The 14,248-nt window shown below is 40.3% G+C and overlaps 1 protein-coding gene across 2 annotated transcripts in view; it reads right to left on the bottom strand.

Moving 5' to 3' along the window:
- The window catches only part of CBLB (Cbl proto-oncogene B), a 195,397-nt gene that overhangs the window by 91,983 nt on the left and 89,166 nt on the right, over nucleotides 1–14,248 (bottom strand). For both annotated transcript variants that reach the window (XM_048816329.2, XM_075118372.1), the window contains exon 4: nucleotides 8,270–8,416. In XM_048816329.2, coding sequence (XP_048672286.2) covers nucleotides 8,270–8,416 — 147 coding nt within the window. The remainder of the gene's footprint in view (nucleotides 1–8,269; nucleotides 8,417–14,248) is intronic.

Here is a 14,248-nt window from a genome sequence, read left to right as displayed (position 1 = left end):
AGACAGGATCTGGTTTACAATCAAATGCAATCTGCCTCTTTTCCATCTTGAATTGTACAAAGTATTTACAGCTAATGGTTTCCAGGCTCTTTGTCCTTGTTTTGTTTGTTGCTTCATGCCACTAATGATGCCCAGCATTAGATGTTGGCAGGTATTTCTGCACATGCCTGATGAGATTAGGCAGATCAGTGGGAACTTGTCTGGAGAAGGAGGGGTTACGCACCTCTGCTGTGTTCATCAGGAAGATGCAATATGACACCCCCTACCATGTTAGGCTTTCTGTATAATTAGGATGAATAAGTGCATTGTCTTATATTTAATAACTATATAAGCTGTCATCGGCTGTATGATGTACTGTTACTGAGGCATTATTCTGGGGAGTATTTCATATTCGGAATACTAAAAAAGATAGCTATCCTCACTATAAATTCACTCAAACTGTTTGCTGCCCAAAAAACGGCTTTTCTCTTTTTTAAACGTATGTTCAGCAACAGTTTGTCTCTTTTCTGATGTCTTCTAGGAAGCAGTACTAATTTCAGAAAGTATCAGGCTGTATGTTTTAGTTTGTTTTCATAAACATGTATTATATGTGCTATTTTATGATGCTCTTGGACGTGCTGTTGTACAATTAATTAAAATCAGAGAGAAAATATATAAAAGGAATAAATATGTGAAGTGGCTTGAAACGTACACCTGAATTAAAACACTAGGGAGCTAAGGACAACCATCTGTTATGTATTTAGGTGTGTTTTATTTATTTGAGACAGAACTTTTCTAAATCGAAAGAATTTAAAGCTCACTTAGGGCCTGATCCAACTCACACTGAAATCAGTGGGAGTCTCTGCACCCTTTCAATTGCAGTCAAAGCGTACCTATGCTGGTTTAACAACAACAAAATGGTCCTCTTTAAAGCTTCAGGAAGCTTGTTTGAGACCCTAATGCAGAAAAAGTTTCTCATATACACCTAAACACTGTCTCTTGCTGCAGACCTGACTGTATCTGGATAATCACCTCTGGTCTTCCTCTCATCTGAGGCGCCCACCAGAAGAACACATTCCCAGTGGAGACTGCCTTTCTATTTTCTCTGATAGAGTGACAGTAGTAACTGTATTTATAACAAATTGGTGGCATGAGGTCTGTTCTGGGCAGAGTAAAAGTTTTGTTTTAGACATCTTATTGAAACTGCTTTTTATATAAGCATTTGCCCCAAGGGTAGGGTTAGCCAAGCTTCCTCCAAGCCATTTGAAGGATTAGAGCTCAGCAAGTAATTCACAACAAATAATTTAACAGATGGATTTAGCTTCTTTTTCTGCTCATGGAATATCCAAGAGCAAACTGGGATTTTCCTCAAACTTTTTAAGTATTTGCATGTTTTGCTTAAAAGAACCAACAACTATGGATTAAAAAAAAATTTTTTTTTTGAACATTCAACGTGCAACATCTGAGCTGCACTGGTCAGATGTGCACATGACATTGTTTCTTCTCTCTCGAAGTAGAGGAGCTCAGAAGCACCTGTGGTGTGAATATGTATGTGTGTAACTTGGAAACTGACATTCTGCCAACATCCGTGCCAGTACAACTCTCTCAGAAATGCTGCAGAATGCGAACACAAAAGGGGCATGACTGTCCAAAGTGAATTTATTTAAAAATTCAAGCAGTCACCCAGATCTAAACAAAAAATTCTTTGAATGTTTGAGGAAACTGATGTGGGTTTTAGTTTATCATTACTGAACACAGCTTTCTTAGAATATTGCTCCAAACACCCTCCAGTATGAAAAATGGACCTCATGCTTCCTTTGGTTCTGAAGCCCAGAGCAAACAACCGTACAAGTCAATTCAAAAAAAGGCCTGAGAAGATCAGTCACAAGGGGGAAAAAGCACTTCTGCTCCACCATGCCATCCCATTCTATACAACAGTTACAGTAATGACCCCATGTGTCAGAAGTACAACTGAAGCCTAACACAGGAGAGTAGGGAAGGGAAAGGAGGGTGAGGCTCTGGGAATAAAGAAGGAGCAAAGGAGTACGTATACCTTGCCTAAGCAGACTCTCTTTGGAGACTACAGGTTAGTATTTCCTGAGGCAGCACATATCTGTACAGAGCTGCCTACACACCATGGCTTCATTAGTGAACAATGGGTTCCAAACACCCACAGTCATCAAGGACCACAACCATCTGTGGGCATGCATGATCTGGAACAGCAAGGGGCTGGAAAAAAAGAGCTTTCTATTTTATGTGGGGTCACCCCACATTTCTCCAAATTCCTTTCTGTCTGTATCAGGGATTGCAACACACGCTATCAGGGATCCAAGTTAGGCCTTCTGCAAAGTCAGTCTCAGATCACTGTGTTTTTCTGGCCATACTCCTGTTCCATTTGAAAGTATTTGGGGAACCCATGTTAGTGGCTGATCTACTAATTCAGTACAAAGGTTTTTTGTTTGTTTTTGTTTTTTTTTAAAGGTCAGGAAGAGGCAGTGCTAGCTGCCTCCATGCTAATTTACATGAACATGGCTGCAACAAGGAATCCACCCCATCACACAGAACTGACTGCTATAGGCCTAGTGACATCAAGACCTTAGTGCAATGACTGACTGTGAAATGGCATAACAAACCTAGTCATACTTGTTCAAGGCTTGTCTCTCTGGTTCCAAACACCGTCATTAAGATCATCTTTCTGCCCCATTATTTTGACCATGTCAACCCTTTGAGCCCCTGCACTGGCTCAACTTTCCCCATTGCGTCATATAAAAGATTCTGATCCTTACATTTAAGCTCCTTCATTACTTAGTCCTGATCTGTAATTGTCTTTATTATTTAATGTGCTACAAACCTTCCACTCACTTTGGTCCATGGAGGATGGCAGCCTCGATTTCCTATTTGCCTGTTTCTCCCACAAACATCTTCACACATTCTTCCATGCAGAAGTCTTTCATGGCCCTTTATCTGGCCACTGTCATTTGGCAGTTTCCTTTAGGAACCACAGAAGTGGATTTTGAGGAGGGATTTGAAAGAGGAGGGAAATTAATGGAATGACCTCAATGAATAAATCTGTTAAACCCGGTCTTCCTTCAAATACTCCCGTGAGACCTACTTCTGTGGTGCCTAAGGGAAACTGTCAGCTGATGATGGCTAGATAAATAGTCAGTAGGAACTTCTAATAGTTATCTTAGCTATTAATGTATTTTTAATTAAACAATTTGAAACCATCTGGCTGTGCACATAGCTGGCTGTAAATTCTGAAGGAAGACAAGCATGCTCTGATGCATATATTGGTAACCTGCAGAATGTGCCTTAAAGTATTTGTAGCGGCCCTGATGGTTGTAAAAGAATGAGCGCAGCAACACGTGTTCTTGGAAAAACAACACTGATTATAGAGCAACAAAATAAAAAGTTTCCAATTCATTTGGGAAGAGCAGTCAAAGAGAAAAATAAGTGTTCAGCACAGACTGGATGCCAGGAATTGATCTTTGAGAATTTACTGTACATTCACATTAAAAAAAATAAAAAGCAGCATGTCCCTTACTTTGCTGCTAGACAAAGCCCAAAAGGCCCAAAAATCTAAAGAGCAGGCCTAGGACATAATGGATCATGACTTTTGTTAAAGCTTCATTTATATTTCAAAATTTAGTCAGAAAAAAAAACCCTACAAAACAAGGTGGGATTGTGGGATGGTTTCCAATTGTTTTTTCAGAGAAACTCGAAAATGTTTATATTTGTATTCTGAAAAATCATAACATGATCAGCTATAAACAAAGAAATAATTGCATCTCTCTGCTCAGGGACACAAAACGTAACAATTATTTCCATGTTTCTCATTTTAACCGCTTATTATTTCTCTAGGAGCCAAATCTCAAGGTAATTTACTTAGTGTTTACCTGAGCAAACTCCCATTGTCCTCAGAATAAGGACTGAGTAAAAATGAGTAGAAGATCTCTGGATAAGGTGTTCTATGAATTATGCACATACCAGAACCCTCGTATGTATCGGACAGCCCTAATTCAGGAAGGCAATTAAATAGATGCTTACCATGAAGATGTGCATAAGTGCTGCTCTGAATAGTGCCGTTTTCCTAAATCTTAGTTTGTTTAAACAAAAAATAAGATTTTTGTTCAAGAAGTTATTGGAGTTTTTCCCTCTGCAATTAGAATCTCACTCGCAACGTGCTCTATTTAAAAGTGCTGATGCAAAAGGAGCTTGACACAGAAGGTCAATGAACCAGTATCAAGGCAGCTGTATCTAAGTTGAAGCAACATACTAATATGCTTACAATGCATATATGTCTGTAACAGTTCTGAAGGGCACCTTACTGAAGTTGGATATATGGGCCAAAATTTTCAGACCTAGGTGCCTAAAGTTAGGCTTTTAAATCTGTATTTGGAAACCTAAATGTGTGGACTGTTTTTCCACAGGTCCTGGAGCTCCCACTGACTTAAATGGGATTTTGGGTGGCCAGCAACCCTGAAAAATCCTATCACTTTTATTGAAGTCTCTAAGGCCCCAATCCTGTCCATTTGTTTTTTAGAGGTAGAATTTTGATCACATGTAGATCCCCATTCACTTCAGTGGGGTTCAGCATTGACACAGGAATCTGACAGGAGGGAGCCAATAGCAGAATTGGGACCTAAATTTATGTCTATGGGGCCAAACTTCAGCAGGCAGGTTTGAATATACTATCTATATTTGAGCAATTAATTCAATATTGAACATATTTACCAGTATGAACACTGGAGATTTCATCATTTATTACATCTCGTCCAACACCCTAAAGCTTGAAGTATGCACTATGTCTAGGAAAGGGATAAGTAAGTATTTGCAGACCAATTTGTCAAAACACGCCCACCTTAAAAGGATGTGATCCCCAAAGGCATATCAGTGTGTGATACTCAGTGAATTAAAAGACAATTCATGCCTTAAAGGCTTCAGGCATTTCATTTCATAAAGAGATTAAATGGTGATGCAAGACAATAACTTTTACTCATCTATATATTCAACATTCATGCTGTTACATGCTTTACAGTTACTTAAACACAATTAACTAAATCTGGGTGAATGCCAAGCATGCTGAGCGCAAATTAACTATTTACTACTGAGAAGTGAGGTTGTTAATCATGGGCAAGTGGCAGGTTCTTAAAAAGTCAGCCTACTAAAAATAGCAACTACTTATTGAGGTCTGTCTATGCTTGACACCATGCAAAATATAACACACATGGTCCAAGCCCCAAGAAATTTACAGTTGAAATTAGAATCCACCTGGAAAGGTGGTTTTTTGTGTTTTTTTTTTTTTAAATGGAGAAATTAGATCACCAGTAAAGTGTGGCACAAACAGAGGTATGAAGACAAGAGACAAGAAGGAGAAGAGAGGCACTAAGTCAGCTGGCTCAGGAAAAGCAGAGAAAGAGGAGGGGTCAGAAGGAAATGAACAAGCCAAGGGTGAAGTTCAGAGTTGGATTTAGATTTATGGTTGCGATCTGTAAGTATTCAGCAAAGAAATGGATGTTGCAGCCAGAACAGCAGGTAAAGTTACCCAAGGATAGCACGAAAAAGGGGAAGGGACCAAGGATCAAACTCTAAGGATAACTAAGAACTAAGATAACTAAGATAACTAAGAAACTAAGATAACTGATGAAGTGAGCTGTAGCTCACGAAAGCTCATGCTCAAATAAATTGGTTAGTCTCTAAGGTGCCACAAGTACTCCTTTTCTTTTTGCGAATACAGACTAACACGGCTGTTCCTCTGAAACCTAAGAAAAGAAGGACACACTAAATGAAAAGTAGAAGATGTGTGGGCATTTAAAAAACTTGATATTTACAACTTGGTGTTTTTAATTGACTTTTTTTTTTTTAAAGGGTGCTCTATCGCAAGAGATTTTAAGTAACATGCCCTGAGCCTTTGACAATAAAAATCCTTAAAAAAAATACATTTTTTTCTGACCCTTGATGTTTTGAAAGATCTTTTGAGCAGGGCCAATGGCAGCATAAAACATGCTCAGGTTCACTTCTCTTAACAAAAAGAAAAAGGAGTACTAGTGGCACCTTAGAGACTTAGAGATGCATCCGATGAAGTGAGCTGTAGCTCATGAAAGCTTATGCTCAAATAAATTGGTCAGTCTCTAAGGTGCCACTAGTACTCCTTTTTCTTTTTGCGAATACAGACTAACACGGCTGCTACTCTGAAACTTCTCTTAACAAAGAAGATCAAGAGATGGCTTGATCAGGAATTGATCAGAAATAAATACTTATATGGGGACACGATTTCAGATAGAGGACTATTTATTTTAGCAGGCAAAGCCTAATGAGATCCACTGGCTGGAAGCTGAAATTAGACAAAAGTCAGATGAGAAGTAAGGGGCAATTTAACAGCAAGTGTAATTAAACACTAGAACCATTACCTAGGGCCATAGCGGACTATCCATCCTTTGAAGTGTTTTAAATCAAGACTGGGTGTCTTTTTTAAAAGACATGCCTTAGCTCAAGTAGAGATTAAAGGCTTGACTCAGGAATTGCTTGGTGAAATGCTATGGCCTGTGTTATGCAGGAAGTCAAACTAGATGATCATAATGGTCCCTTGTGACCTTAAAAAACCAAAAACACAAACAAAAAAAACTTTATGAATCTCGCCAACCTTTTTCTGATCCTGCCATTATAAAAGTGTTTTGTAATAAATACTGATAATGAAGGCGTGACAAGACTGTATCACATTCATCTACAGCCTGCATAAAGTCCACAAAGTATTTTTAAAATGTTACAATTTGTGTTTGAAGTGCTCTATTTAGTTGCCAGTTTTTTAAACAATCCTGTACGCTCACAATACCCTCCTTGTACAGCGTATTCTTCTAAAAACTTGCTTTTTTCATTAAGCCTCCCAGAACTCATCTACACAGATATGTTGTTTCCATCTATTCCTGCACTTTAACTGTTATTCCACATGTCATATCAGAGTTTGACTCTAAGGTCCTCAGTACAGGGACTCCATCTTAACGTATTTGTAAAGTAGCACACATATTCAAGAAACCAAATATAGTCAAACGTTACTAATCTGAGAGTATGCGTTAGGCAGTAAACTTGTTCATTGAAAATGTAGCAATATAGGCAGGGAACATCAGATTCAGTTAAAGTTCCTAATTCAGTCTATGGTAAATCTCTTGTAGCAGGACATGTAGGCAAGAACAACATACATCATACAATGCATTGTGGTTTTGCATATCTTAAATATATCTTAAAATTCACCCTAGACGCAAAGGCCCATAAAAAATGATAAACTGTATTTATTCTACTCCAAGAGTATCCATTAACCTAAAAAATATGGTTTAGACAATCTTTGGAGTGCCAGTATCTAATTAAGGTGAAACTATCTTTTTCTGACTGTATGGAGTAAGTGCCTTTTAGTTTACTAGACGGATAGAAAATATTTCTGGAGTGACAAGACAGCAGCTTCTTACCCTCACCTTCAAGGACCTAAATCATCTCACCTCCACCCACGTATCTTCTCTCATTTTGACAAATTTAGCTGCAGGTGTTTGCAGGATCAGAACCAAAGTATTCATATTCACCTTCAAATTTAATTTCTCAGATGTAGAAGAGTGATGAAATAATTTAACACACAGTGGTCAAAGTGAAAATAATTCCTTAAACTGAAATGAAAGGGATTATGGACAGGAGTAAGTGTGCTGTTTTCAGGATGGGGCCTCTAATGTTACACTGGTTAGCAGAAGAGGATTTCGAGACAAGTACTGGTTTTAGTCAGATTAGAGACTACTGTAATTTATATTCCTATCTTGCTTGAAAATTTGGTCCTAGCTTACGTTACTTTCCAAATTTAAAATTTTGCTTAACACACGGAAGGACAAACTGGAAATGGAAACCAACAGGAAAGTGAAAAGCAGACAGGACTTGTTTATGGGATTTGGAGAAAAGGATCAAAATTCATATTAATTTTAAGAAAACAAAAAAAAATTGTATCATGGGTTTTGCACTTTCTACAGCAACACAATTTGAAAGACTAAAAGGAAAACAAAACTTTCTTCCTAATTTTCCCTTCACGCCATCCATAGTTCATTTTTCTTTACATGTATTTTACCTACAGAAGAGAACTACTGCACCCAACCTTTACTTCTTGAAACTAAATAACCATAAAGAAACTAAATGCGAAATCATTATGGCAACTCTGGCAAAAAAACATATCTATTCTATTTGCATTATTTAAAACAGTACTTCTCTGTATGCATGTTATAAGACAGAATTCACAATCCTTCTAACCAGCAATACTTACTTGTCTCCAAAAAATTTTCTCCAGAACTCTGCAGCATCTGCTTTTGTGATACGAAAGTTGTCACCCTGGAATTGGCCATTAGGAAAGATTGCTTTGATTTCTGCCAGCATGTGGCTGAAGATCAGGGACAGCTTTGTAAGGTTTCGCCTGCAATTATAAGAAAAAGAAAGAGGGAAAACCTTAAAACCATTAACAGGTCTTTCAACTTGTGTTTATTTAAGGTGTTTGTACTATCGGGTGATAAAAGGGAAACAAAGAACCCCCAATTCAAGCCCCAGTAAATAAGTGACTAACACGTTTTATTATTTTTTCATATTTAACATGTATTTGCAATGCAAGTATTCACATACGTTCCACTGACAATTTATACTTAGCTTTAAGCTACAACTTTCAAAAATGGAATAGAATTTGGTTCTGTTTAGCACCTGTTTGTGATAGTTCATGGGAATCTCAAAGTTCTTTAATCAATAGAACAGTTAAACTTGTATATCTTAGGATTGCCTACAAGCCCCATCCTTGTACTGTTTAATTGCTGAATATTAGACAACTACTATGGACTTGGATAATCACTAAATACATTTTCATGTGTGACGTACCACCTTTCAATCCAGAAGCGTAAGGACAGTGTTAATTGTCCACTCTATCACATCCCACTTATTCTGCCCAACACTTTTATTCTCTTGATTCTCTTCAACTTTTCTTTATTGCAGATGCTTCCTATTTCTTGTTTTCTTTAACATGCCTCCTCTAGCGTTAATGTTTTCTTCAAGTTTTCAGTGGCAAACAAAATCAAGACTTTTGCTACTAGTTCACTTCTATAAATTTTCAGGCTTCACATCAGTTCGTTACCAACAGCAATTTAGTTTCAGTGACAAAAAATCCCATTTAGTGTAGTAAAAAGAACAATGCATCCTTCAACTCAGATATCCTTTCTGGTGAAAGAGTTTGTGAGAAGAGGCTTTGGGAAGAAAAACTCCCCCAAGGCTTTCATTGTGGGAATATCCTTGATCACCCTAGCTAAGAAAGGTTTCAGAGTAACAGCCGTGTTAGTCTGTCTTTGCAAAAAGAAAAGGAGTACTTGTGGCACCTTAGAGACTAACCAATTTATTTGAGCATGAGCTTTCGTGAGCTACAGCTCACTTCATCGGATGCATACCGTGGAAACTGCAGTAGACATTATATACACACAGAGACCATGAAACAATACCCCCTCCCACCCCACTGTCCTGCTGGTAATAGCTTATCTAAAGTGATCATCAAGTTGGGCCATTTCCAGCACAAATCCAGGTTTTCTCACCCTCCGCCCCCCCCCCCCCCCCACACACACACACACAAACTCAGGCTCCTGCTGGTAATAGCCCATCCAAAGTGACCACTCTCTCTATTGTGATGGATGGGCTATTACCAGCAGGAGCCTGAGTTTGTGTGTGGGGGGGCGGAGGGTGAGAAAACCTGGATTTGTGCTGGAAATGGCCCAACTTGATGATCACTTTAGATAAGCTATTACCAGCAGGACAGTGGGGTGGGAGGGGGTATTGTTTCATGGTCTCTGTGTGTATATAATGTCTACTGCAGTTTCCACGGTATGCATCCGATGAAGTGAGCTGTAGCTCACGAAAGCTCATGCTCAAATAAATTGGTTAGTCTCTAAGGTGCCACAAGTACTCCTTTTCTTCTAGCTAAGAAAGAGACAGGGTTTTTAAGGCCTCAGGGCCAGCCCAGATATGTAGCAGATAAGCAGATGTATCTGGATACATTTTTGCATCTAATTTATCTTTAAAAATTAGGGCAAGAACCATTTTTAACTACACAAGTTAAAACCTCCCTTACAACTCTATAGTGCTGCAAGCAATTAAACCAAAACATAATAAAATGTTTACTATTTTGTAATTGCTTGTAGCTTTTTTTTTTAAAGAGAAAAATTCAAAGTTACTTAAGTTACAAAGTTCCTTTTTAGATACATGAGAAGTACAATTGATGAAGTTACCCATGACAAAATAAATATTTTTCAGAATACAGAAAAGTATATTTTCCCTGCTCACCTAACTCAAATAGCTGAAGTGATTTCCCAAAGCCTTCCCAAAAGAAAATGCAACTTACGACTGAAAATAAACATGGAAAATTTCAGCCCAAATAGAAGAATACTGAAGAACTCATGAGCAACTGAAAACAGAGAGTTAGAAAGGAAGCTGAATTGAAGCTTTTTCTATAGGTTTTGCTATCAGGAAAGCTATGATAAAAAGAATTACAATAAAACCACAAGTCTTTAAAAAAGTGTAATTAATATACTGCATTGCCTCCCCCACCCCGCCAAATGGCTGTGGGGTTAGCTCTTCGGCAGTCTTTAATTAATCTAGTAAAAATCAGATGCCTATAATTCGGGTGTCCAACTGTTTCTTATTTTCTGGATTTGTTCCCCTCCACCTCCCCCACTCTGTTTCCTTTGTTCTTTTTAATTAGGCCCATATGTTCTTTATTTTTAAATCTCAGGACTCAGGCCTGAAACACAGTGCAAGCAACCACAATCTTACAGTGACTTTTCAATCACCAGGGTCCACCTCAGACTAACTTATATTTTTTAAGTCACGTTCTCCTTCCACTTCCCATCTGCTCTCCACATCTGGAGGACTGTTGCCCATACCATTACAGATTCAACCAGTTCGGGAAGACCTAACTGGACAGTTAGTTTGGCATGGTCAAACAGTGCATTGATTTAAATAGGACAAGTTGCACTGAAAGTGAGGCAAGTGATAAAGTATCATGCTGAACACGGGCCAAGTATTAGTGTCTGTTCTATGATCAGGCAGCCATTTGAATTATACAACAGTGGCTCTGCCCTACAAACAACTCAGCTACAAAAAAATTGGGGAAGTAGTCAGAGGCATTATTTTCAAAGGAAAAAGTTCTTCTTTGGTTTCATTGAAAATATATTAATGCCCATCTCTTATTTAGTGTTTTCATCAGTAGACCTCAAGCACTTTACAGGGGGAGGCAAGTATCATTATCCTCATTTTAAAGATGGGGGAAACTGAGGCATGGGGCGATGAAGTGACTCTCTCAAGATCAAGCAGGCCAATGAGAGAGCCAGGAATGGAACTTGAGTCTACTAGACCATGCTGACACCTACGCATTTTCTATCTATCTGTCTGATATCCATAATGAAGCCTCCCGAAAACCTGAAGTTGTTACTGGTTAAAGTTATAAAGCTTCATATTTTTACTGAAATAGATTGGACATAGTTAATAAGTAACATGGATATGGTGAATTACTTAAACTGAGAACTAATCATCTGTAAGTATTATTTTAAAAATATACTTACAGATCATTATTATTAATCAGTGGCTAAGTCACTGAGTTCCAATTTCATAAAATAAACTTTTGAAGCACAATTAGTGCAACAGGTACTTAATACATATTCTACAGAAAATCTATAGCAGATAGCGGCAGCCCTGCTGAACCACTAGAAATCACAAATGACTGGGAGAGTCTCCAGGATCGACTGGTTGGTGACCACTGGCCTAAGCTAAGGCATGCTCCCTGTCTGCCCCAACGCCACACCGCTCCCAGAAGCAGCCAGCACGCCCTTGCGGCCCCAGGGCAGGCGCTCCGCACACTGCTCCTGCCTGCAAGCCCCGCCTCCGCAGCTCCCATTGGCCGGGAACAGAGAACTATGGACAATGGGAGCTGCGGGGGACGGTGCCAGTAGAGAGGGGTAGCACGCGGAGCCACATGGCCCCCCCCAGGGGCTGCAGAGGAGCATTGGCTCCTTCCGGGAGCGGCATGGGGCTGGGGCAGGAAGTGAGCCTAAGTCCCGCTACACCATCTACCGGGAGCCGCCTGAGGTAAGTGCCGCCCGGCGGGAGCCCACACCCCAATCCCCCTCCCGGAGTCAGCACTCCGAACCACCTACTGCACCCCAAGCCTCTGCCCCAGTCCTGAGCCCCCTCCCAGAGCCAGCATCCCAGCACTCTGCCCCAACCCGGAGCCCCCTCCTGCAGCCAAACTCCCTCCCTAGAGCTTACACCCCTCACCTCCTCCTGCACCCCAACCCCCTGCCCCAGGCTCAGCCCAGAGCCCCCTCCCACACTGTGAAGCCCTCGGCCCCAGCTCAGAGCATCAACGGTTGCTTTTCCCTAATCTTTGGGGAGGGGCCCTCTCCCAGCAGAATTTAGAGCTGCTCTAAATCATGATCAGTTGCACAGTCCCCCTAACAGGCTCTATTACAGCAGGGGATTGCCAGAGTGTAGCAGAACTCCAGCCATTACTTCACTGCTATGCTCCCAATATGCCCCCTATGTGGTGGCCAGAAGGAAAGAGGCACCACAAAGCCAAGTATGCAGATTCTACGTCTTCTGGGAATTCCTCTATGCTAGGGGAATAGCTGAATAGAATGGCTTTCTGCCTGCCTTATACCACCAATGCAGCCTCAGTAGATGGATCAGGTGGCCAGAATCTTGCCTATGGTGTTTATATTTGATGGATCAGAAGCTAAAGCTAAGATAGGGGGTGTAATGTGTTATCTAAGGGTGGTGTATGGAAGTAAGACTGAACTTTAGTGCTTCTTGTTTTCTTCTCTGGGGGTGCAATTCACCTTGCTTTGAAAAATCTGTTACCACCTCATCCCCCCCATAGGAGCTGCACATAGGATCTCCCTGTAGAGTGGCTTTACCGAAGTGGCTGTGCACTCCCTGAATGCTGTGGGAAGGCTCTCCGTGACAGCCAAGTAGCCACACTGGTGTAGTACTAAGTGCAGACGAGAAAAGAGATTTCAAATCCACATTTATGTGGCTCCAGAAGTAACTGGCTTGCAGGTCTACAACTACTATTTAAGCATACAGGCACCCTGGTACTGGCTTGGAGGTGTTAATTTCCTCTCCTGGACTGTCCCACACTCCACTTGTATAGAGCCTAAATATCCCTGCTTTTTGTGAGTGCAGTGAATTTTACCCTGGATGCAAATGTCTTTTCTTCTTTCAGGAATTGAAGTTGTGGTGATGGCTGGAAAACTGAACTGTCATCTTATAAACAGAGCACAATTCATTATAATACATGACTGCAGTACCCCTGCATTAATTAGGGTTAATAAACCATAGTGTAAGGAAGATTGTCCAGTCCCCTAATCACTAGACTGATTCCAAAGACCTGTTTTCATTTCCCAGCTCAGCTACAAATGTCCTGTGTGACACTGGGCAAATCACTTGGTTTTTAATACATCCCTACTTCACAGGGTGTTATGAAGATAAAAGTCTATTAAGGATTGTGAGGTAAGCAGATGCTAAGGGCCCAAATATTGAACTATTTTAATAATTAACTGGTGTAGGAGATAACACTTGGGTTGTTAAGTTCTCTAAAGATCCAGACTTCCTTCCAAAGTCCCAAATTCAAACAGGAATCCCATATTGTACTTCACAGAAGGCACAATGCAAGTGAGGACATGACAGGATGCCTATTCTACAAGCACTACACTGGCACACCTGCTGCCCTTCACCCACACTGCTGTAGCCCTGTAGCATACACTTATAACAGCGACAGAGGGGTTTTCCATCACTGCAGTAAATCCACCCCCTTGAGAGACAGCAGCAAGGTAGATGGAAGAATTCTTCTTTTGACCTAGAGGTGTCTATACTGGGGGTGAGGTTGAACTAACTACATTACACAGGGTAAGACATTTCTCACAGCCCTCACTGATGTAGCTATGTCAAGCTAAGTTTTAGGTGTAGACCAAGTAATCCATGGCAGAACAGAGGAAACCATGATGCAGGAAGGGATCACATCCTTTTTTCTGGATTGCCACACTGAAATCAGAAGTACAAATTTCAAACATCTTATACCAGAAAAGAGTTACTCCGTGGTGACACTTAGGAATATCTTGCCACTAATTAATTGTATATAGGCCACATGACTCACTCCTTCCCTTATCATCTGCCACCTGCCCAACACCTACTGTAGATGCAAATACTCCTCCACTGGGTCAACCTG

This window comes from Caretta caretta, chromosome 1 (genome assembly GCF_965140235.1).
Source record: "Caretta caretta isolate rCarCar2 chromosome 1, rCarCar1.hap1, whole genome shotgun sequence".
NCBI lineage: Eukaryota > Metazoa > Chordata > Testudines > Cheloniidae > Caretta > Caretta caretta.
This window is presented reverse-complemented; position numbering and strand designations above follow the sequence as displayed.